The following is a 24,985-nucleotide window of genomic DNA, read 5'->3' as shown; positions in this document are numbered from 1 at the left end:
GATGGAAACGCTGTGGAAGAAATTTTATAAGTAAGTATTTCTTCTAAAAGGTAAGTGCGCACGGGGACAGATCAGAGGCTAGCCATTGTGGAATGTGCTAGCCCTGACTGTCCCGGGGGTATGCTTATTGAAAAATGACATCTGTGCCCGGAACTCCGCTTTAAGAATACATAATTGAATACATTTTTATTATTTTCTTTTTTAACTTGAGTTTAGTTTAAAATACTTTATTTTAAGCATCAGATGTGCCTGACATACAGGTTTATATAATGTGATTAGCCTATAAAATTTCACAATTTAAAAACTGAAACAATTAAATAAATTAACAGAAGAGAACGGTAAAAAGTAACTATATAGTATGATTACAGGTTTCAAGCCATTCTCTGTCTCGGTAGTTGTGGGAGCCTGGGGGTTAAATGTAATAATGCTCACAATATATGCAGCCCACTCCTCCCAATGTAAAGTCTTGTCACAACCCACCGACCTCCTGCGCTGTCATCAATGAGTGCAAGGGCAGACAGGCTGGAATTTCACTACAGCCAAGTGTTGCATGCAGCTGCTGAAGGCAGGAAAAAGGCAGAGCTTACACCCAACAAAAGACAAGCCAGAGAAGAGAACTGCTTCTCATTGCTTCAAGTGCTGCTGTTCCACCAACATCAGAGATGGAGAAACTAGCCTGCTAAGGAATTGCTCACTGTACAAGGAGCAGGTCTGATAAGAGTTAATGAAATAGGACACATCAGGAAGGAGAAAGGATCTTCTGGTACCCATCATTCTAAAATGAGATTTCCAGGAGGTGTGCTGAGCTCAGACATGTTGCTGCTGCTTTGGATAACTGTAGGTGCATACCTTACCCCTGCTGCAAGTAGGTTTGCAGAGTTTTCAAGGTAAGTTTGAATTAGCAATTGTCTCAATGCTGATAATGCAAAATCAGTTTTCCCTCTATTTAAATGTGTATTATATTATATATATATATATATAGATATATATATATATCTATATATATATATATAGATATATATAGATATATTTGTGTGTGCAGATACATACATAGATAGATAGGTATATATGTAGATACATAGATAGATAGATAGATAGATAGATAGATAGATAGATAGATAGATAGATAGATAGATAGATAGATAGATAGATAGATAGATAGATAGATAGATAGATAGATAGATAGATAGATAGATAGATAGATAGATAGATAGATAGATAGATATAAAAAACACACTCACAATATATATATATATATATATATATATATATATATATATATATATATATATATATAAAACACACACAATATATATATATATATATATATATATATATATATAAATTTTCTGCAATGGCTTAATTTTCTTGTACAAAATGAGGTTCTATTTCAATTAAATGGTTTGAGTCCTTGGGGTTGATTTACTAAAGGCAAATAGACCATGCACTTTACAAAGTTACTCTTAGTACGTGAGGTAAAGCTTCACTTTGCAAAGAGTTCCCAATCACGTGCAAGGAAAATAAAAATAAAAAACATTTTTACTTGAACGTGATTGGATGATGGAAGTCAGCAGGACTTTTGCTCATTTTCTAAGCTCTGGAGCAACTGCACTTGTAGAGTGCAACTGCACTTTGCAAAGTGCACAGTGTATTCGCCTTTAGTAAATGAACCCCTTTATTTTACATTAATTTTATATTTGCTCTAATGTCTTAAATTTTAGAAACCTCTTTAAAAACAATTTACTAAATAATTTGCTTTACCGACACTACGCACGCTGCAACATTTGCAGGTTTAATTTGTTTTGTGAATGTACTGGATAGCATACTTAAATGGTTATTTAGCAAGAGGATTTCCATCCTAGAATAAACACTGTGGGTTGTGTAAAGCTATGCTGGAAGTCTGGCTCTTGTCATCCTAAGTGATGCCTTGTGTGTGTGATTTTTCTCCGGTGTGCCAATGCTCTGGCTGGGTCCTGGGCAGGATTAAATGGAAGTCCTGTAAGTAGTAGACAATTGCCTTAAGTGGCAGGAAATGAGCAGTAGACAGATATTCAGTGTGCGGTTACATGCACTGGAAGTAACAGTTGATTGGATAGATAAGCAGCACGTTTTTGCACCACCATAATTGCTGCGTATTTGTTTATAAATCACACGTTTATTATTTTCACAGAGGGGGGGGGGGGGGGAGCAGGTGCAAATGGATGCAGAGACCCAAATAATAATTTCAACCAGATGTTTCATAAGGAGTAAGCCAACAGCAGCATAATCCTGGAATTCTGCTGCCCTGGAAAGCAGGAGTTGGAAGTCTGTTTTTCACATCACTTGCTTTCTTGCCCTGGAGTTAGAAACAACTACTGTAATAGAAATTTCCTTAAGTAGACAATCATGCCCTTCATAAAAGCAGTGTAACCTGAGAAACATATCTTAAAGAAAAAAGTATTAACTGCACCAGTAGAAGGTGACGGTGGTCACAATACAGTGGAGGCAATGATTTCTGCCCTTCTTTTACAAAACGTCGGTGAGTACAGATAGCCAAGGTATTAAGGTTTTTGAAAGAATAGTCAACATTTGCCTATGACCCCGTTTAGGGAGGTTTTTCTTCCCTTCCTGATTCCCTTATGCCCCTACATGAATTTGAAGGAGCCCTCAGTTATGGGCACAGAAATAAAAAAAAAACTTTACAGAAGCCCAAAAGTTTTGGATGGAGTTGGACTATCCAACTGGGCTATAACTCTCTAAGAATGATTATAGGCAGATGTGACAAATTCGAGCAACCTATGAAACATTAGTTGGATCTTGTTTTGGGTAATTCCTAGGTATTAAGAATCATGACCATGATTCTTGAATATACTTTTCCTATGTATAATCCTGATTCTTGAGACATCAATTCCTTTTTTAATGACTCAGATAAAAATGATAAGGTCTCTTACTCTTCATTGTGTGAGCTCTTCCTTCCTACTTGACCAAGGCAAAGTCCTTTCTTGTAATATGGACTCCAGAGAGAGAGATATCATTTTGCCCCTGTACAAATCATTAGTAAAACCTCATCTGGAATATGCAATATGAGGAAAGATTAGAGGAACTTAATGCATTCTCTCTTGATAAGAGGAGATTAGGGGGGATATGATCAACATGTATAAATACATAAGGGGTCCATATAGTGAACTTGGTTTTGACTAATTCCCTTAAAGGTCAACACAGAGGACAAGGGGGCACTCTTGGAAAATTGATTTTGTCTCCAAATACGGAAAGGTTTCTTCACTGTAAGAGCTGTGAAAATGTGGAATAGATTCCCTCCAGAGGTGGTTCTGGCTAGCTCACTAGATTGCTTTAAAAAGGCCTGGATTCTTTTCTAGGTGTACATAATATTAATGGGTACTAATATTTATAGGTAAAGTTGACCCAGGGAATATCGGATTGCCTCTCGGGGGATCAAGAAGGGACTTTTTTTCCCTGCTATAGCAAATTGGATCATACTTTGCTGGGGTTTTTTGCCTTCCTCTGGATCTACTGCGGGTATAGAATTGTGTATATGGGATTGTATGGTTGGGTTTTCTTACTGTTACTGTTTTTTTTGTTTTTTATTGGTTGAGCCAGATGGACTTGTGTCTTTTGTCAACCTGACTAACTATGTAACTTGTCTTACTACCCCATCCTGCATTTATAAAGCAACCAGTCAATAAAATCAGCCAGTTATAATGATGAACACCCAATTGGGGGTTATTTACTAAAACAGACACACACAGAAACTGGTGCAACAGTACATAGTAACCAACTTCTAACTTCATCATAAAACCTGGGCGTTGATTGGTCACCATGCACAGCTGCATCACATTCTGTGTGCTCCAGCTTTACTAAATATCCCCCCAGTGTTTTGCTCTGCAGTGAACCATGAACAAAAATGCATTACCAAGATATGTTATCTCCTAGACTTGGTTACCAAATAATCAAATGATTCAGAAACCCTCCATGTAGCAACAACACTATTGTACCCTTATACACCAAAGTAACAATCTATTCTTTCCACTGAGTTGCTAAGTTTAGTTACTTTGCATCCTCCAAGTAAATTATGTCTCAGCCTGTGGGTTTATTGGAGAGGTTCATGTGTAAGTGATCCAAGAAGAGTCACGCCCCCATAATTTGCATATAAAAGACACTCTCTCTCCCTATGTTATTCACTTCAACTGAAGAAGGAGTGCGCATGCCCTGCCCGGGCCCTCGCTCAGACTCCGAAACGCGTCTTGAAGCTCCCTCAGCCATCTTGTCAGTTTCCTGCTGCTGACGTCAGACGCCTTCCGGTTCCTTCCACGGCCGTGTCTTTCTGATTGCCCGGGCGCATACAGCCAGTTGGTCTGGCGCTCTGTACCCGAGGCACCCTGGATTGTGTGGACCCCTCTCACCATCGTGGAACCGTTTTTGGACCTGACAGACGCTTTTATCCTTACTTTAATGTAAGTTACTACGTATTTATGTCATAATAAATCATAATCTTGCACTCAAGTGGCGCTCTTACCTCCTCCTTTACATGTGACCATTGTCTATTTGTGTAAGATTCTGGTACCTTTGGTACCCTTATTTACCATTTTCCTTTCAAAACATTGCGTCCCACCTTTCTAGTTAGGTGGAACGCATACACCTTTAAGACGGATGACGTCATCGCTGAGCGCCGCTGAGCGGCTATTTCAATCGCCAGCGTTCTCTCTCACATTGTTCGTTCAATGTGTGTCTACATGCTCACAAGCCTTGTCTTGCTGTCGGAACCTCCAGCTATTTGCCTTTACCTGGAACAGACCGGAACCTCGCAACTGATCCCGTATCTCGCTACCGGATCACTCCCTCACTACTGGACCCCTCTACTTACTAAACCTTACTAGTGATAAGTACCCCACAGGGGAATCCTCCATAACTAACTTACACTATCATCTTCTGCACATTAAGGACTGTTACTATATATGCATACTAATTCTACCATCTGCACTGTTACATAGATTGCTAGCTCTTGAGTCTACTACCATCTATCCTTGCACTGGGTTAGTCTATCCTGTCTATGTCATCTGCTGTCCTTACCACCTGTTACCATACATGATTACTAACCTATCTGCATTCTACCTATTACCATCTACTACTCTCCTGAACATTACTATCAAGTGCTTACCATTACTGTCACTGCTCACACCTGTCCCTTCAGCACATCACCTCCATACTATCATATACATCCTATCACTCCAGGAACATCTTATTGAGTGTGTGTATATCTGTATGCTGAAGCAGACAGGCCAACAGTGATGAGTCTGGAGAGTTGGATCTGGTATTCCAACACATCTCTGCATGACTACTGAGTGGAGATTCTGCAGCTGCAAATCCAGCTTACAATAAAAACGCAGGAGCGTTACAATTTGCTAACTGTAAAGTCTTGTGGATGCCAAGAACTTATGAGTTTTTATATGAATATAGATTGATGATAGTAATATAACAAATATTCAACATTCCAGTGAAAAGTTAATCATATAACAGTCAAATACCCTTATAACAGTCACACAGGTACTCACTCAAATTCTAGGGCAATTTAGGTCAGGAACCAATTAACCTGCCAGCATGTGACTGTATTGCAGGAAATAGCAGGAGCCCACACATACACTAGATCACTAAACAAAATCTATGCAGGTAGCATCTTAGGGGAGTAAAAGTTCTTGATCACAGTAGTAAATCAGTTCTAGCAACTGTGCCACCCGCTATGTTTCACTTCAGTAGCAAAGACACATTTTGCACCATCATTGTATAACTGGAATTGTCTCAAGATCCTTCACATTTCCAAGATTTAGGAGGATGTGAGCTTTGGAAGTTTAAAAGATATCTAAACCCAAAAATAAAAATGTTGTATGTTTTAGTTCAAATAAAGTTGCTGCATAATTTTTCCTTCTTCAAAGTGGTATTAAACACAGCAACAAAAATTTAATGTATTGCAGCTCACCAATCCTTAAACATGGTGGCTACATTAGTTTTCTTTTTTAGGCATTTTTACTTATGGTCATCATGCCAGCAATAGCTTTTTTTAGAGGTTTTATATAAATAAATAAAAGCTGACCATTGTAAGCCCCCCTGTCAGAGGTAAATTATTATTATTATCATTAAGGATTTCTATAGCGCCAGCAATTTACGCAGCGCTTTACAATAATAGAGGGAGACAGTACATATACAATACAATACAATAGAATACAAGAGGATTTAGAGGGCCCTGCTCAGAAGAGCTTACAATCTAATGGGGTGGGGCAGGTGTTACAAGAGGTAAGAGTAGGGAATCAGCTGATGGCAGATTAGTTGTCGGTGTGATAGGCTTCCCTGAAGAGATGAGTTTTCAGGGATCGCCTGAAAGCAGCTAGAGTAGGAAATTGCCATACAGGTTGAGGTAGAGGGTTCCAGAGGATGGGAGAGGCCCTGGAGAAATCCTGGAGATGAGCGTGAGAGGAGGAGACAAGGGAGCTTGAGAGTAGGAGGTCTTGAGAGGAGCGGAGAGGATGATTTGGGTGATATTTGGAGACAAGGTTGGTGATGTAGCTCGGGGCAGAGTTGTGAATGGCTTTGTATGCTGTGGTTAGTATTTTGAATTTAATTAGCTGGGCAATCGGGAGCCAGTGTAGGGATTGGCAGAGAGGGGAGGCAGACGCTGAGCGGTTGGTAAGGTGGATAAGCCTGGCAGCAGCGTTCATGATAGACTGAAGAGGGGATAGCTATAAAGTGGTAGACCTATGAGAAGGGAGTTGCAATAGTCGAGGCGAGAAATAACTAGGGAGTGAATGAGTAGCTTGGTGGTTTCAGTTGTTAAAAAGGGGTGAATTTTAGAGATGTTGCGGAGGTGAAGTCTACAAGCTTTTGACAATGATTGGATTTGGGGCTGAAAGGACAGGTCAGAGTCCATGATTACACCTAGTACCCTGGCATGAGGGGAGGGATTGATGGTTGCATAACTAACTTTGATAGAAAAGTCATGGAGGGGGGCACGGGCAGGAGGGAATATTACCAACTCTGTTTTAGAGAGATTTAGTTTGAGGAAGTGGTGCGACATCCATGTTGATATGTCAGTGAGTAAGTTAGCAATGCGAGAGGAGACTGAAGGAGTGAGGTGAGGAGTAGACAGATAGATTTGAGTGTCATCGGCGTATAGATGGTATTGGAAGCCGTGGGAGGTTATCAAGTGACCAAGGGAGGTGGTGTAGATAGAGAAGAGGAGGGGTCCAAGAACAGAGCCTTGGGGAACCCCCACTGAAAGGGGCAATGGGGAGGAGGAGGTAGAGTTGTGGGTAACACTGAAGGAGCGCTGTGATAGGTAGGAGGAGAACCAAGATAGAGCAGAATCTTGGAGGCCAAGGGAATAGAGGGTGTCCGTAGTAGTTGTGAGGGAACAGGATCCAGGGAACAGGTAGTTAGGTGGGCATCTGAAAACAGTTTTTTAACCTCTTCAGTAGTAGCCAGTTCAAAGGAGGAGAGCGTTGACTGTGCTGTTAGGCAAGGTATGTTGAGTGGGGAAGATGTGCACGCAGTGGAGGTGTCCTCACGTATTGCATCAACCTTGTCTTTGAAGTGATTGGCAATCTCTTGGGCAGTGAGTGAGTTAGTGAGTAGAGGGGGTGGGGGACAAAGTAGAGAGTTAAAAGTTGAGAAGAACCGGCGGGGACTGGATGACAGGGTAGTGAAAAGAGAGACAAAGTAGGCTTGTTTGGCAGCATGGAGGCATGAATTGTAAGTTTGGAGGGAAGATTTATATAGGGTAAAGTCCTGCAAGCATTTGGTTTTATGCCATCGTCATTCAAGAGCACGGCAGTGTCTCTTGAGATTTCTACTAAAGTCAGTTTGCCAGGGTTGCAATGGTCGGGGCTTGATTCTGCGTGTAGTTAGAGGAGCAAGTGCGTCAAGTGATGACGAGAGTGAACTGTTGTAAACAGAGGTGGCCAGGTCAGGACAGGACAGGGGAGAGATTATGTCATGTAGGTGGTCAGTAGCAGAATAGAGGCGAGAGGGGTTAAAGTAATGAAGGTTCCTACAAGTAATTGTTTGCTGCTTGGGGGGTTGGGTGATTTGAGGCAAGGATACAGAGAAACTGATGAGGTTGTGATCAAAGAGAGGAAAGGGGGTGTTGGTGAGGTTGCCAGCAGAGCAGAGATGGGAGAATATAAGGTCAAGGGTATTATCATTGGGTAAATGGTTTGTCACAGCATAGTAAGGCTGGGTTCATACATGCTGCGGCTGTGGCTCACAGCAGGGGGTTCAGTATGTCCCCGTTCACTGATTCAGTTGTGAATCAGGTCTGAATTGTTGCCTGAATTTGCACCTGATTCAGAACCAAAGATGCACAGGACCCTTTCCAAATGTGGTTATAAAGATTAAACATGTTTTTCAATGAATGTATTAGGGTAAAAAATGTTTAGTAGGTAGCAGTATCCCCCCCCCCCCCCCTTATACTTACCTGAGGCCTCATTCATTCCAGCGCTGTGCCCGTCTGCAGCTGCTCTCTACCCTCACATCCTGGTCTCACAGGTTTTAATAAGGCAGCGGGAGCCAAAGCCAATAACAAGATAGCAGGGGGGGTGGGGCCGAGACCCGCTGTCTGTACCTTCAAATGGCAAGCGGCTTCCTATTGGGGCACTCGCCACAGAGGAGGAGGCAGAAGCCAGCAGGGGACCTAAGCAGAGGGGGCTCAGGGCCATTGTGTACAATTCCACTGCACAGAACAGGTAAGTTTATAAATCTGTTTGTTATTAAACAAAAAATGTATTTACATTGACTTTAAATGTGTCATTGGTTTAGATACGCTTTAAAGTCAAATTACTAGAAAACAAATAAAAAAGCAATAAAGATAAATTTCACAGAAATGTTTACGTTTGGGGGGGGGGGGGGCATGAGTGGGTTCAGTCAGCAGGCATTGCCTTATCATTTTTGCAAACTTCATTGGAAGGGAGTTCTTTGTGGTATTTTGCATCTTGACCTCGTGCCATAGGATAGGACATAACATTGAAAATCTTCAAGGAAGTGCTGCATGCCACCACTATTTGACTTTATAAGGGTCTGTGTTAATGAGCTTTTTAGGAATTGTATTCTCAATCAAGTCTTTGCTGCTGCTGCTGCTTAACCACTTCAGCTCCAGAAGGTTTACCCCCCTTCATGACCAAGCCATTTTTTGTGAAAAGGCACATCGTTACTTTAACTGACAATTGCGCGGTCATGCGACACTGTACATAATAAAATGTATGTCCTTTTTCCCCACAAATAGAGCTTTCTTTTGGTGGTATTTGATCACCTCTGCAGTTTTTAATTATTTTCTTGCGATATATACAAAAAAAGACCGACAATTTTGAAAAAGAAAATATGTTTTACTTTATACTATAAAACATTCCTAATAAAAAAATTTTTAAAAATCTGATTTCTTCATTAATTTGGACCAATTTGTATTCTGCTACATATTTTTGGTAAAAAAAAAAATCCCAATATGTGTATATTGTTTGGTTTGCGCAAAAGTTATAGCAGCTACAAACTATGATCAATTTTTATTTATTTTGTTTTATTACTAGTAATGGTGGGGCTCAGCAATTTATAGCAGGACTGCGATATTTCCGCAGACAAATCAGACACCGAACTGACACTTTTGACACTTTTTGGGGACCAGTGACACCAATACAATGATCAGTTTGATCAAAAGGTTACTTGTGTCCCTAAGAGTGATTACTAATAGTGAGGGATGTGCTTTGACTGGGGGAATGTAGAGATCCATGTTCATGCTTAGCAGGAACACAGGATCAGCACATTCTCCTCTCACAGAATGGTGGTCTGCTTTTCTCCTGAACAACCAGCGGGTCCCGGCGTCCGCCGGACCCGCTGATTGGCTCCCGCTGTGCCCAGTCACAGCAGGAGCGAATGTCCCAGACCCGGAAGTGTCAGATCACATACTAGGTACGTCATCTGGCACAGAGCAGCCACAGTATATCTGCGAACAAATGCCACCCTCTATCACAACCTTTCTCAACCTTTTCAACACAGAGGAACCCTTAAAAATAACTTTCAGGGTCTCAGGGAACCCCTGCTAAAAATGACTATATTTACAACTCCTTACACTTGTGGACATTGGGAAGAATTACCTTCTTCCAGACAGCTAAAAAGATCATTGGTGTCAGGGGAACTTATCTTAAAGGCAGAAATTGCTCGTTGATCAAGGAACCCCTGGCAACTTCTGGAGGAACCTTAGGGTTCCATGGAACCCTGGTTGAGAACCATTGCTCTATCAGGATATCCAATCACAGCAGTAAAGTTAGGTTAAAGCGGAGTTCCACCCAAAAATGGAACTTCCACTTTAAGGCCTCCTGACCTACTGACACGACACATTTGGCACGTCATTTTTTCTGGGGGGGGAGCAGGTACCTAGATTTGACAGGTACCCGCTCCCACTTCTGCTCCCTCCCTGCAATCTTCTGGGACACATCACATCACACATAACAGGTCCCAGAAAATTTCCCGTCCACTCAGGACAAGCAGCGCAACTCATACATGCGCAATGCACACCCGGCTGTGAAGCCGCAAGCTGCCACAGCTGGGTGCCCACACTTGTGATGCCCCATCGGCATCGCTGGACCATGGGACAGGTGAGTGTGTGTTTATTAAAAGTCAGCAGCTACACTTTTTGTAGCTGCTGACTTTTAATAAACACAAAAATGGGTGGAACTCCGCTTTAGGAATATATACTTGAATATAATTTTTTTTCCAGTGCTTAGGGTCACAATAAATGCAGGTCGGAATGAGGTCAACTGCAGGTAAAATGCACCTATCAATAAATCCTGAATGATCTCTAAAGTGTTTTCATAATGATGTCAAACTTATGCTGTCAACACAAGCCCAAAGCCCGTTGACACAGGCCCTAATTGTGTGAGTTGAGAAAAAGAAAGAGCTTAGTAGATTGCCTGTGATATGTAAGGAAACCAGCATGTGATTTAACTTGCCTCGAATAACAACAGCTGCTATGGGGCCCAGGTGCAGATTTGAAATTGAAGGAACTTGGGTTGTCACTAAGAATTATTGACACTGAAGTGATCTATTATCCAGCTGCGATGATTGCAGAGATGTTGGCCCTAAAAGTGACATCACTGGTCACATAATCTAGTCACACTGTCTGAGCAGACAGCCCCTCCTCAGAGAAGAGCAGCATGCTTCCCTGTGCACCATTGTAGAATAGTTATGTCTCTGCCACTTTACATCAGTTTTCATTTTGGACTAATGGAGGTTACAAATGCTTTGGTTTTATTATCTGATCGATATATATGATTCAATCAAAATGTTTCTGTCTGCAAACAACTAAAAAGCCATAACTTCCTGCCATCTTAAGGGCCCAATTAATCAGATAAAGGTGAAGCGCTCCACACCATAGAAATAAATATAAGAAAACAAAACACAATATTGCAAATAAAAACAAGTCCTAAATAAAGCTCCAAATGTCACACATGTGAAATATGTGACGTTCGGGGCTTTATTTAAGACTTATTTTTATTTGCATTATTGTGTTTTGTTGTCTTATGTTTATTTATATGTTTGTAGTGTGAAGCGCTTCACTTTTATCTGATTTATTGTTTTTTTATGTGTATAGTGATTGTACATAGGTGGTAGCAGCTCTACTTAGGCATGCCATACATGTTTAATACGCTTGTACAATTGTCCTTTAGATTTTCAAAAAATCATATAATATGTGATCAAAACTAAAGAACTTACAATTGTATCCAATTAGGCAGGCTCTTGCACTACATAGTTTAGGGTAAATCTAAAGCAAATTTGTACAAGACAATTGAACATGTATGGCCATCTTTTCACTGTATGGTCAAAAGTATTGAGAAACCTGCCTTTACACGCACATGAATTTTAATGGCATTCCAGTCTTAGTCCGTAGGGTTCAATATTGAGTTGGTCCACCCTTTGCAGCTCTAACAAGTTCAACTCTTCTGGGAAGGCTTGACAGAAGGTTTAGGAGTGTGTCTATGGGAATGTTTGACCATTCTTCCAGAAGCTCATTTGTGAGGTCAGGCGCTGATGTGGACAAAAAGAACTGGTTTGCACCCTCCACTCTAATTCATTCCAAAGGTGTTCTATCGGGTTGAGGTCAGGATTTTGTTCAGGCCAGTCAAGTTCCTCCACCCCAAACTCACTCATCCACGTCTTTATGGACCTTGCTCTATGCACTGGTCTAAATCATTTGGTGGAGGGGGGATTTTGATGTGGGTTTTTTTTTTTCAGGGGTTGGGCTTGGCCCCTTAGTTCCAGTGAAGGGAACTCTTAAGGTGTCAGCATACCAAGACATTTTGGACAATTTCATGCTCCCAACTTTGTGGAAACAGTTCGGGGCTGGCCCCTTCCTGTTCCAACATGACTGCGCATCAGTGCACAAAGCAAGGTTCATAAAGACATGTATGAGCTTGACTCCCCTGCACAGAGTACTGACCTCAATCCGATAGAACACCTTTGGGATGAATTAGAGTGGAGATTGTGGCCCAGAACTTCTCGTCCAACTTCAGTGCCTGACCTCACAAATGCACTTCTGGAAGAATGGTCAAACATTCCCATAGACACACTCCTAAACCTTGGGGACAGCTTTTCCAGAAGAGTTGAAGCTGCAAAGCTGCAAAGGGTGAGCCAACTCAATATTGAACCTTACAGACTAAGACTGGGATGCCATTAAAGTTTGTGTGTCTTTTGTGAAATTTAATAGCGCAGGAATTTTTCATTATTTATTTCACCTTAAGGCCCCATTCATACCATTTCTATTGGGCTGCATTGGGCAAGCTTTAGCTGGCCATAGATGGAGCAAATTTCTTTCCTGCAACCATGGGTTGCAGGAAAGAAAATTGCTTGATTCCCCCATCAACACAATCAGTGTTGATGAGGGAATCCCTCCCGCAGAGCTATTGTGTTCTCCCAGCACGAAGATGTAGGGAGCCTTCCCCTCTGGGAGAACACACAGTGATTATTGCTAGTGGCTCTAGTCACTGGCAATCATCACAAGAAAAATCCAACAACCTAGTTGTATCAAACTAATCAACTTGGGTACATTCAGCCTGCCCATACATGGTTTGAATCTCAGCTTGCCCCGCTGAACCGGCCAAGTTTGGAACCATCTATGGCTTGCTCTTCCCTGCGTAGTCCCAATGCAAAGACAATGCAATTTGCCTTGCTTGCTATAAAGTCAGTATACATGAATGCAGTACTTGCAGCATGTTGCCACACAAACCCCAGCATCACAACTTTGCTGCAGTCAATCAAACTAACTGAAACTTGTCATCTAACAAAAAAAAAAAAACCCCATAAACAGTGAACAGTATTACCTCCCAGTACACACCAGTGGCTTCTGGTGTGAACAAAATCTAAATAATAAAGAAAACTTTGACTATAATTATGTTTTATATGATTATGTTTTTTGTTTTTCTATTATGTTTTAAAGAGAGAGAAAAGCCCTAATGCATAAATTCCAGTTTTGTATACAAATAAGAAAATCAGCCTTAGGCTTTTAAAAAGGCAACAGCTGGACCAGGCTGTCACATTACATAGTAGCCATCATCCTGTGATCATATTACTGTCAAAATAGTTCACATCTACTAACTGATCATGGCACCAGACCCCATCGCTCAACCATGTCACAGGAGGAAATAAACACAAAAAATACCTTGTAGAGATTCAGAAAAATAAATGATTCCAATCTCTTTTAAATTCTCTTGGAGGTACATATTTTGAATAAATGTGAAACATACAAAGACATGTCATAATAAAGGAAACTTGCAGAAGTTTTAACTAAACCTTTCCGGGTTTAAAGCATATATCCTTCTCTACGATATCTTTTAATATTTTGAATAATAATATTACATATTTTAGTATTGTGGTATAAATGCTATTGCAGACTCAGTTTTGTTTTCTGAATAAATCTATAGTCCGGAAATCCACCAGTGGCATACTAATGCTATACTCCATATCTGCACACTTGTATGTAGACAAAACATTAAACATTACATCTGATATACATCTCTACTTTTGGATTCTTTTGCAAAGCTTGGGAAATAGCTGTTTATCTGTAAAGTAAATGCATACTGCTGAGTGCATGTGTAGTTATCTGCATGACAGTAAAATAACTATGCAACATTAGATTTATTTTAAAATGTTAGAAAGTTCATAATAAATTCATGCTTGAGTAAACGTAAATTAGACATCTAACCAAACATCTTAAAGACATAACATATGAAAATGTAGTGGCATTTACACTGGCTGTAATGGAAATTGGGAATCTAATAAATATTTTAATAATTATATTGAATATTTTCCTTTTACCTTTTTACTTCACGTCATTTAATTATTTTTTGTCAAGGAAGGTGCAAGATACTGTATGTTCAATCTTAAAATGTATGTTTATTTTAAAGCTGTAATAAACCCAAAACCAAAAATGTGATTTATTGCAGTTTACCAATCATTAGATGTGGCGGGTGTATTCCTTTGTTCAATTTTTAGGCTTTTTCCTCTGTTTTCACCTGACGATCTGGCCAGTAACACAACTCCTGTATTAATGTGCCACTCCTCTGGATGAAGGAGCACAGGGGCACCTTTGGACACTCCGGGGGGAGAGGAGTGTTAGATGTACTAGTAGATTTAAATATACTAACAACTTGAAGCCAATCTTCAGCTCACACTGCATTTACAAAAGCAGTTACAGCAATATTTGTTTCTTTTGGGATAAAGGTTTTACATAAATAAATAAACCCTTACCAATATGATCCAGAACAGTTCTGCACATCAGTTCTAACTTTACTCCAACTTTCCTGATCTGTATACGTAGATAAGGGACGGAAAAAATTGTAACTGCAAGGTATTATGCCTAAGTTCCGTAAGATCTAGGAACCATGAGTCTTGCTAACTTTGAGCACCGTATCCTTCAACTCCAAATCATATAACCCACTTCTGCCACCATGACCAAACTCCCAACGCCCCTATCACTCAATCTTACTTCCTTCATCTTTCATCTACCTCGTGACCATCTATACTACATACATTATTTTGTATACACTGTATGTACCCCTTACTTCCTCTGTTGATGTAAGGTTTATGTGCACACTTGTTATGTCCCGATATTGCAACCTTTGTATATCTGAAATTTTCCAAATAAAATAATTGAAAATTAACAAAAAAATGAGTAAATAATAGAATAAAATGTAGTAGCGGGGTGAGAAGTCATCCCTCAAAAGTGTACTATAGCTCTGCTGTCGAAAATGTTGGGTAGACATTGAAAAGTTAAATTACCTTCTGGTATGATTTTCTTCTATTGTTCTTGTGATTGCTCCACCATTATTATGGTGTCTAGGGGGGGCGTGGCCAGCTTGGCATGTGAGTGGTATAGCCTTACAGAGCTCCCAACTAATATCCTGCTACCGATCCTGACTCCAGACGTAAAGCGATATAGGTATCATTCTCTTAAGCACAGCCAGATTAATCTATTGACACCACTCCCGACCAGATCCGATCGATAATGACCTGAGGAGGCAAGGGAAAAAAAACAGCCCTGGAGATTCAACATGCACTGCCTAAAGGAACACCACAAGGCTCCGAGAAGCACAAAGACACAGGCACCAAAGCGGGTAAGGGTCATAAAAATGATGCCCCCAGAGACATGCTCAACTATACACAAAAAATCACAGAGGTGCAGGGGCAAGGCTCCTCTGCAGCCTAGGAGGAAGAAGCTGATCCATCCCAGTATATAGAGACAGAGCATGGGACCTGAGCTTGACACCATGTCTCTCCCTGACAGTGATCAGCAGACAGGCACTGCAGATATGATAGAGGGAGAAGTACAACCCACCCTAAGTCAAATCTTACAAGCTGTACAGCATTGCACTGCTTCAGTTAACTTAGTCAAGGAGCGCTTAGGGGGGCTAACAGAGGAGGTGTCGCTGCTGTGACAAGACCTCCAGAAGATTAGAGAAAGAACAACTGCTGCTGAAGGCCGCATCAGTGATCTTGAGGACAATATACCTCCACTGATTGCTGAAACCCACACAACTGCCCTAATAGCCACTGCCACAAGTGACAAAACGAATTGAAAATCGTCTTAGACTAAACAATGTTCACATAGTGGGGCTGCCAGAAAAGATGGAGGGTCATTACCGCACAGAATTAGTCGAGAAATGGCTACTGGACCTATTCAGGAAAGAAGCCCTTACTCCATTGTTCGCGGTTGAAAGGGCGCATCGTGTTCCTGCTAGGGCTCTCCCAGGCAACGCACCTAGGCCAGTCCTGGCACAGATACTCCACTACCGCCACAGAGAGAAAATCTTCAAGCTAGCAAGGGAGAAATCCACCATACATTACAATGGCACCAGGGTTTCATTTTATCATGATTTCTCGGCGGAGGTGCAGAAGAAGCAGGCCAAATTCCTGGATGTCAAGCAACATCTTCAACGCCTTAATTTTCCATATGCAATGCTCTACCCTGCACAGCTGTGGATTACAGCCAGAAGCCAGGGGCACTTTTTCAACTCAGCCGGGGAAGTTGCAGACTGCTTGGATGTCAATAAGTCCTCTCTTCGTGCCAGGCACCGAGACAACGCTGAAGCCTATGACCGTTTCCTTGTTCTTCCTCTACAAATGGGCGCAAACCTTTGATTCGGTTGTTCTCAAGGGTGCTGCACTTTTCTACCGGAGTCACTAAATTGTTGCTATGTTTGCAGATAAGCTCAAATGGAAGCAGCCCTTTAAAAGAGATAGTGAAAAGCTCTCTGCAAAATCCCTCACCACCAAATGCGAACGCACCTGATAGGTGTTATCTGTTGGAAAGCTTTGCCTGAAAGGCACCACTTCAAGTAATGGTTTTGTTTAATTGATACCTATAGCCGGGAAGAACGGTCTCTCAACCCTCTCGGCCGGGATTTACCTGAGTTAATCTTTGGTATTTTTTTGTTTTATGCACTTCCGGAGCTATCTTGTTCAGTTACAATACTTACTATGCCTAAGCAGGTGCTTTAGTAGTATGAGGTGCAGATGCATCTCACTTGCCACATTGTATAAGATCTTATCATTAGTCTAATGACGGACATACCTCTGGTTACCTGAAATGTTAGGGGACTACACGATCCTTTAAAGTGGGAGATAGTGAGTACGGTCCTCCGTAAGTACCATCCTGCAATAATAGGTCTCCAAGAGACCCATCTCACACCAGAGACTCTTAGCTGTTTAAAGTTCTCCTGGGCACAAAAGATATATCATGCCATGCATACTTCATACTCCAGAGGGGTGTGTGTCCTTGTACACAAATCTCTGGATTTTCATGAACGAGCTGCAATATTTGATTCGGAGGGGTGATATGTATTTTTATCTTGTAAAATGTTCTCTTTAATATGTATCATAGCTGTGGTATACATACCTCCACCCTTTTCCATTTCAGTGCTGCGGGACCTGCTGGTCCTCACTTTAGATAAGCCTGATATTCCAAACCTTGTCCTAGGTGATGTTAATAATGTCTTAAATCCTTCCCTAGGCAGACATCCCCCCCCAAATTTAGGTTCCTCACAACGAGGCAGCCCACTTCTACGATTTATGGAAGAAGTAAAATATGCGGACGTATGCAGGGCCGGTGCTTCCACTAGGCAAACTAGGCAGCCGCCTAGGGTGCATTGCCACCTAGGGGCGCAGCCAGGAGTCGGCACTCTCTCTCCATCAGAAATGATTATTGTGAGCTGAGGGGAGAGGTGGCGGTAGGGGAGGAAGAAGGGACAGAGAAAGATGCCAGGTGTCTTGGGCAGTGGCGGAATTATCTGGCCCTGGCTTTCCCCACTGTTGGAGGGGCCCCAAGAGGCAGGAATGGAGCCCACCAGAGTGCTGCCTGCATGATGATCCTCTTCAGCTGGAGCTGAACGGCCTTAACCCCAGGCAGGAAGTGACTCTCTGCACTGAGCTGGTAGGCAGCCGTTCATTTCCCTGGGTTGGTATTAAGCAGGGAGCGGAGGAGAGCTGAACCTGAGCCGGAGCTCGGCACTGGAGGGTGGAACCTTTACTGGGGCAGAAGTGACAAAGCACCGAAATGGTCTGAGGAGGTTGGTGATGAAGGACATGCGGAGCTCTCTGACTGCTGCTTTTCCCTCCACCAGGAGCCGGTTGGGGCTGTGGTGAGCACTGTGGTCCAGGAGAGGAGTGTCCTGGGAGAAGGAATCAGCAGGATCACTGTGAAGGAGGGCAGAGTGGGGGCCACTCTGTTCATACCGCCCAGTTAGTGTCCCCAGAACAGTGGATCGGGTCCCTGGGTGTTACATGGAGCATCCCTAGTATGAAAGGGAATCAGGGTCACCAGGTGTGCCATGGGGAATCAGAGTCACCAGGTGTGACATGGAGGATAGGGGTCACCGGGTGTAACAGGAGTTCAGGGTCACCAGGTGTGCCATGAGGAATTGGGGTCCCTGGGTGTGCCATGGGGGATTGGAGTCCCCAAGTGTGACACGGAGGAACATCAGGGTCCCCAGGTGTGACATGGAGGAACATCAGGGTCCCCAACTGTGACATGGAAAAACATCAGGGTCTGACATAGAGGAACATTGGGGTCACTGAGTATGACAGCATGACATGGAGGAACACGGGGGTCCCTGGGTGTGACATGGAGGAACATCAGGGTCAGTGGGTATGACAGCATGACATTGAGGAATATTTGGGTCCAAGGGTGTGACATGGAAAATCATCAAAGTCCCTGGGTGTGACACGGAGGGATATTAGGGTCCCCGAGTGTGACATGGAGGAATATGGGGGGTCACTGGGTATGAAAGCATAACATGGAGGAACCATCGGATCAGGGTCACTGGGTATGACATAGAGGAGTTTTTAACCCCTTCCCTTTTTTTTTGGGGGGGGGGACGCACGTAGCAGGTCTTGCCTAGGGCATAAAATAGTCTAGCACCGGCCCTGGACGTATGGAGAGAAAAGTTCCCTGTAACTGTCCAATTCTCTTGTTATTCTAAGACATATGGGTCACTGTCCCGTATAGATCTTTGTCTTGGGTCAGCTCGATTGATTGGACTGCTTTCGAAAAAACTGTATGCTCCTAGAGGTGTGTCTGACCACTCACCTTTGATATGCTGGATTACAGCTAGACCTATCCTGACCCTTCCCAGAGCTCTGTGACGTTGAAATGTTTTTTGGCTGAAACTGATACCTGAGAGGGCTGGAAATTGGACAAAACATGGTTAGTTTCTTTGAGGATAAAGCACTCTATACTGATAACCTACTGAAGTGGGATGCTTTTAAATGCTATATATGTGGAGTCTTCATATCCGCAGTTATTAGTATAAATATAGAATCTAAAAAGCATGAAAAACTTCTCACTCAGCATGTCCAGGAAAGGGAGAGGGTGTATGTTTCACAACCCACAGACAAGGCCCAGTCAGCTTAGCTCGTTGCACAGGATACCCTGACACAAATGATTAACTCCAAAGCCAAAAAAAAAGAGTTTTTTTTCCAAGGTAGCCTTTTATGAAGAGGGGGAACAGACTGGTCGTCTGTTGCAAAAATGGTTAATGTACTCCCAGCGGCTCCGGTGATTGGTGCACTAAAGCACCTATAGGGGCCTATGCGGATTTCCCAGGAAACGGTTATGGCAGAACTAGTACAATTCTATCGGATCTCTATGCCACTAAGGTCTCATATACCCCAGAGGCCCTATCAAGTTATTTATAGTCTATCAATATACCCACCCTTGTCAGACGCTCATAGAGTAAGTTTGGATGTTCCTCTTACATTAGAGAAGATCCAGGAGGCGACCAGCTCTTTTCCCAACTCCAAAGCACCTGAGGATGATGGGCTGCCAATGGAGGTATTCCAACAACGTGCTGATATCCTTTTTACCTAAGCTTTTGAAAGTATTCAATGAGACCCACGAGCATGGATGGTTCCCGCCTTCCATGAACAGGGCTAGTATTATTTTGCTTTTGAAGCCTGATAAGCCAGCTACAGAGCCTAATTCCTATAGACCTATTTCCTTGTTACCGACTGACATAAAAATTGTGTTTAAAGTACTGGCACAGAGGCTAACAAAGTAATTGCTGATATCATTCATGCAGACCAAGCTGGCTTCATCCTTAACAAATCAAATGTTTTCAACCTCAGACGACGTTATATAAATATGCAAACACCAGCTGATAATGTAGGGGCGAGAGCGCTTTTTTCGCTGGACGTAAACAAAGCCTTTGATAGCGTGGAGTGGTGCTATTTGTAGGCAGTGCTGGAAAGATTTGGCTTCAGAGAACAATTTATTGCATGTGTCCATTTATTGTACCATAATCACTAGGCTGCTATCTGGGAGGTTGACAGGACCTCACAGGTATTTTCACTGGGTGGGGGTACTAGGCAGGGGTGCCTCCTCTCCCCCCTCCTATTTGCCCTTGCAATAGAACCCCTGGCGGCTAAAATTAGGATCAGCTCTCTGGTTGAAGGCTTTAAATATGGTTCACACCATGAAAAGATCATGTTGTATGCAGGTGACATGCTGCTTTTGATGGGAAACACCTGCCCCTCTTTGCAAGCTGTAATGGACATAGTCACTGAATTTGCCATTTATTCAGGCTTTACTATTAACTGGACCAAGTCCGCCCTGTTGCCGCTGGATGGAGTTCTTGACCCCCAGTTATCTTCTTTCTGCCCAGTGGGGCAGTTCAGATATTTGGGAATCATAGTCTCGGCTGAGATTATGGACTATTGCCATTAAACATATTTCCCCTGCTGTCACAGTTTAGGGATAAGGTGAAATTGTGATTTAAACTACTGCTGTCAGTGGTGGGTAGAGCTAATTTAGCAAAAAATTACCCTAATGCCCCAGCTGCTCTATTTCCACCACAATACACCTGTGGTTATACCCCTTAAAATAATTTGAGTGTTAATTTCCTCGCTACTATGGAACTCGGGTCCTGCTAAAGTGAGAGCAACCCCAGAGGTCTAAGGATACTGGGAGCTTAGCTTTCCCAAATCCCTGGCTGTACTATCTGGCAGCCCACCTTCAGCAGCGGATATATGGCATGAATGTTGTATTAATATGGTGTCTCCCTGCCTCACCTCATCACTTGAGGCTAATGGCAATTGCTTCTTCAAGAGCCCAAAAATATAAAAACAACTAGATTGATATTAAATGGAACAGCATTTATCTAACACTAAAATACCGCTTCTGGTTGCCTTTGGCTTTTATGTTTTATTATAATCATAACAGTTACTAAACAAATCAGTTAATTTACCTAGTAGAATATGAATGCATTTACATCAGGTGATCACAGTGATAATTTTATTTACTTTTTAACAGCCTTTGGTAATAGTATATTGTTGCCATTACATAGTGATGAGTACATTCATAAATTGTGTTTTTTTATGTCGTGAAACAGCTGCTCACAGTGTATGTCTCACATTACAAAGAGGTGCTGGCAACAATGGCATGCATAAGTACCTGTTGTAAACGCTTAGAAAATAGCTAAGTACAGTAGACAAGTCAATAAAACCCTTTTATCACATTCTTAGATCTCCAAGACTTTGTTCTGAGGCTGTATTTTTTGCTATAATAACATATTGTCTAACAAATCAGTTGCTTTTAACACATACTTTTGTGGTTGCTATCCCAACATTTTATTTGTGAACAGTGTTGCACAATGGAGTTGATTGGAGGTGTCTAGATAACTGTTAAGATTCCTTTTCAGTATTTAGTGGAGGCATTTTAAGTTTCAAACACCAAATAAGCTAAAAATTCTATTAGATCACCAAGGTGAGTAATTGCAAACAGCAAGATATGATGCAAACAGTCACTGATGGTTTTTAGCACAATGACCCCCATGCTTTTCCAAGACATATGTTTAAAGCGGAGTTCCACCCTCAAAAAGAACTTTTCCCCATTCGCTTGCTCTAAATTACCTGAAAAAGAATTGGATAGTTAAATTTTTTTTTTCGATTCACTTACCTTGTTTTTAAAGAAAATATACTTACCTTCCTTCCTCTTCCTCCCTCTGCGGACACGGCCGCCAACGTCACTTCCTGCTTGCATTGACTCCTGGGAGATAAGCGTCATCGATCCCAGGAGTCAATGCGCCTGCACCGGCCCAGTGCAGGCGCGTCATTCCCTGCTAAACAGCTTATGGGCATGCCCAGAAGCTGTGCAGGGATGACGCACCTGCACCGGAAGTGACGAGCAGGGCCGGTGCAGGGCATTCTGGGACTCCAACGTCACTGAAGAGGACACCGAAGAGGGACGCTCCGGCTTCAGCTGCCCACACCTGAGATGGCAGCACTGGACAAGACATTTTCAAGGTAAGCATTTCTTCTTACAGGTAAGTGAAACAGGGGAAAGTTCAGAGGCTATCGTTGCTTAAATGCACTAGCCCTGACCGTCCCGGGGGTATTTTTATCTAAAAAAACATTTTCAGGGTGGAACTCCGCTTTAAGAACAAATCTTTATGACTGATCTGACTATAGTTTCTCAACATGAACTCATTAAGTTTATGCTGTTTGTCATAAAGTACAGTTTTGCCCTTTAAAAAGAAAAGGTACAGCACTGGAGTGTAAAGAGAAAATACAGTGTGTTTTCTGTTAGCATATATTTTTTTATTTTTTCAGTTATCATTAAAGTAATTGTTTATGTGTATTTTGACATACTTACTTTTCCATATTTTTTATTGTATTAAATATTGAGATTTATAAAGCAGCCACTAGAGTGAGCTCTGTATTTGAATTAACTTACACCCCCTTAGCCCTTGCATTAGGGGTTAATACAGCTAGAGGGCAGTCAGGAGGTCTCATCAAGTGAGCTTGACCATGCCACCCTTTCCTGCCACACGATCTCTGAATGAGGATGGGTGGATGATTGATATCTCCGCTTCCTCCATTCAGAGATCCTGTGTCATTCATAGAAGCTGTATTACAGATTCTTTAAATGTCTGATCTAGCAGGAAAGGGCAGGCTTAGTTGAGATGTAGGTGGTGGCAAGGGCGCGGGTGAAGTAGGACAGATGAAGATATCTACTGAAAGTAGAAGAATCAACACAAGGGACACATCATAGTAAATGTCCCTTGTGTTGATTTTTATGTTTTTTAGCTAAACCTAGGCTTAAAAATTTACCTTCACCCCTTTCTCTAAGGTCCTCTCTCCTGTCTTTTTCTACCTTTGCCCGCAACTTGCCTGAACTTTGCCTGCAAGCAATACAAGGCTGGAATCCATGCACTAAGAAGTATGTGTTTTTTTTTTTTTTTTTGTATACATGGACACGTATTAGGGACTTAAATTTTCTTCTTTGGTAGGTAGGGTGGAGTTCCTCTTTAGGTTCTCATCCCTTTAAGAAAACTATTGAGGCAAGATATCAACTACATTTTCGTTCATCAGTTTTCAAAAGTTATCCACTGTTTGGATAACTAATAAACTAATACTGGGCCTACTGTAAACTTGTGACATTCTCCTCTTTTGCATCTTCTTTGGACCACTCAGAGGACCTGCCTATTAGAACTGGGGACCACACACTTCATTACACTTACCTTTGGGTCTGGCACTCCACCAACACTTTCTTTGGACATATGAATAAATGGAGATTCTAAAGCTGGGTATATACTGAGTTTTTTTTTTTTTCATTCAACCAGCGGGCTGAACAATAGAAAACTCACAGATCCCGGCATCCACCCAATGAATGTGGATGCAGGGATCTCCCCCGATGCGCTGTATTTTCACAGCAGGGACTTCTTCCCCATCGGCATACACCGATCAGTGCTGCAGAAATTGGCTGCAGCAGCTGATCGAATGCTGGTTTTCCAGCAGGACCATTTGTCAGAAGCCAGTAAAACAATCGGCTTTTGTTGAACGGACAAGGCTACTCACAGATCAAAATTCAAGTCTGCCTTCTGATTGGACAATGAAATAGCCGCAGCATGCTCATCACAACATTCTGCTCTTCTTTTTGCTTTGACCTTTAGTTAGCATATTCACTGTTAGTGCACTGCAGGATAGTTGAATTGGCTTCTAATGCTCACCCTCTCTCTCCCACTCCAAGTACTGTTCTGCGGGTAATTAGAGGAGACATACATCAAGACCAGTTCAGGTACTTTTAGTTCATTTTAAAATAAAATGTAAGTGGATCTTAATGATTTTTAAATTAAAATGAAGTTAGAATGAATACATTGTTGTTTTTTTATATCTGCCTGATAGCTTTGCCAAACATGACAAGACTACATGTATACATGTTAAATATACGTGGAAGCCAAACAAAAGAATCAGGTTCCAATGCAAAGAGAGAGTTCTGCTCTTATTTATGGGAGTACAGGCATTTGGATATACACAGAATAAAATGCAGAGGTTACCAAGCCCTTATAAAAAAAAAAAAAATAATTCCAATAGAGGACTAGACAGAAGACTATGGCCATGGCAGCTGAAACTTGAATTGCTGTGAACCAAAAAGTGAAAAGATGAAAAAAATGGAAAAGGGAAATATATAAAACTACACATGGTGGAAGGTACAATTCAATAAAAGTAAACACAACCAAAATGATCTCAATACTGTTTGATCTGCAACTGCCATGGATCCTGCACAGGGAATCAGTTATGACATCAGCCGTTTGATGGTTTGACATTTTTTTTGAGGACACAAACAAATGTGACAGTTAGCAATCCCAGCATTCTTGGAATGTAACTGTTTTTTAAATCAATAAATTGATGGGTTTAGTTTTACTTTATGATTGACTGCTGCTCAGGGGCTCTGGGCTTCAGCAAAATGGCAGCTTTGAGAAAGAAGAAACAGGAGCAATGCTGGAAGCTATTTACAGCACACTAGGTTTAGTAGCATAATTAATAATGTAGAATGTATGTTCTGTGCTTGTTGTTCTGCTTTAAGTAAAGTCAAATGTAATTTAACAGGTTTGAAAGTTATGTTTCCTTTTTCTAGTATGTCTCTTTGGGAAAGCTAGTACTTAGATGCCACTTATTACACAAT

At 41.8% G+C, this 24,985-nt stretch overlaps 1 protein-coding gene across 1 annotated transcript in view; it reads left to right on the top strand.

Annotated features, from left to right (window-relative positions):
- The first annotated feature begins 571 nt into the window (after window positions 1–571).
- The window catches only part of EGFL6 (EGF like domain multiple 6), a 130,400-nt gene continuing 105,986 nt past the window's right edge, over window positions 572–24,985 (top strand). Inside the window, exon 1 of the mRNA XM_082244727.1 lies at window positions 572–887. Within this exon, the coding sequence (XP_082100853.1) occupies window positions 781–887 (107 nt within the window). The 5' untranslated portion in view covers window positions 572–780. The remainder of the gene's footprint in view (window positions 888–24,985) is intronic.

This window comes from Pelophylax lessonae, assembly GCF_965119305.1.
Source record: "Pelophylax lessonae genome assembly, chromosome: 2".
Taxonomy (NCBI): Eukaryota; Metazoa; Chordata; class Amphibia; order Anura; family Ranidae; genus Pelophylax; species Pelophylax lessonae.
Note: the sequence above shows the minus strand (reverse complement) of the source record. Positions and strands in the feature narration are given on the sequence as shown.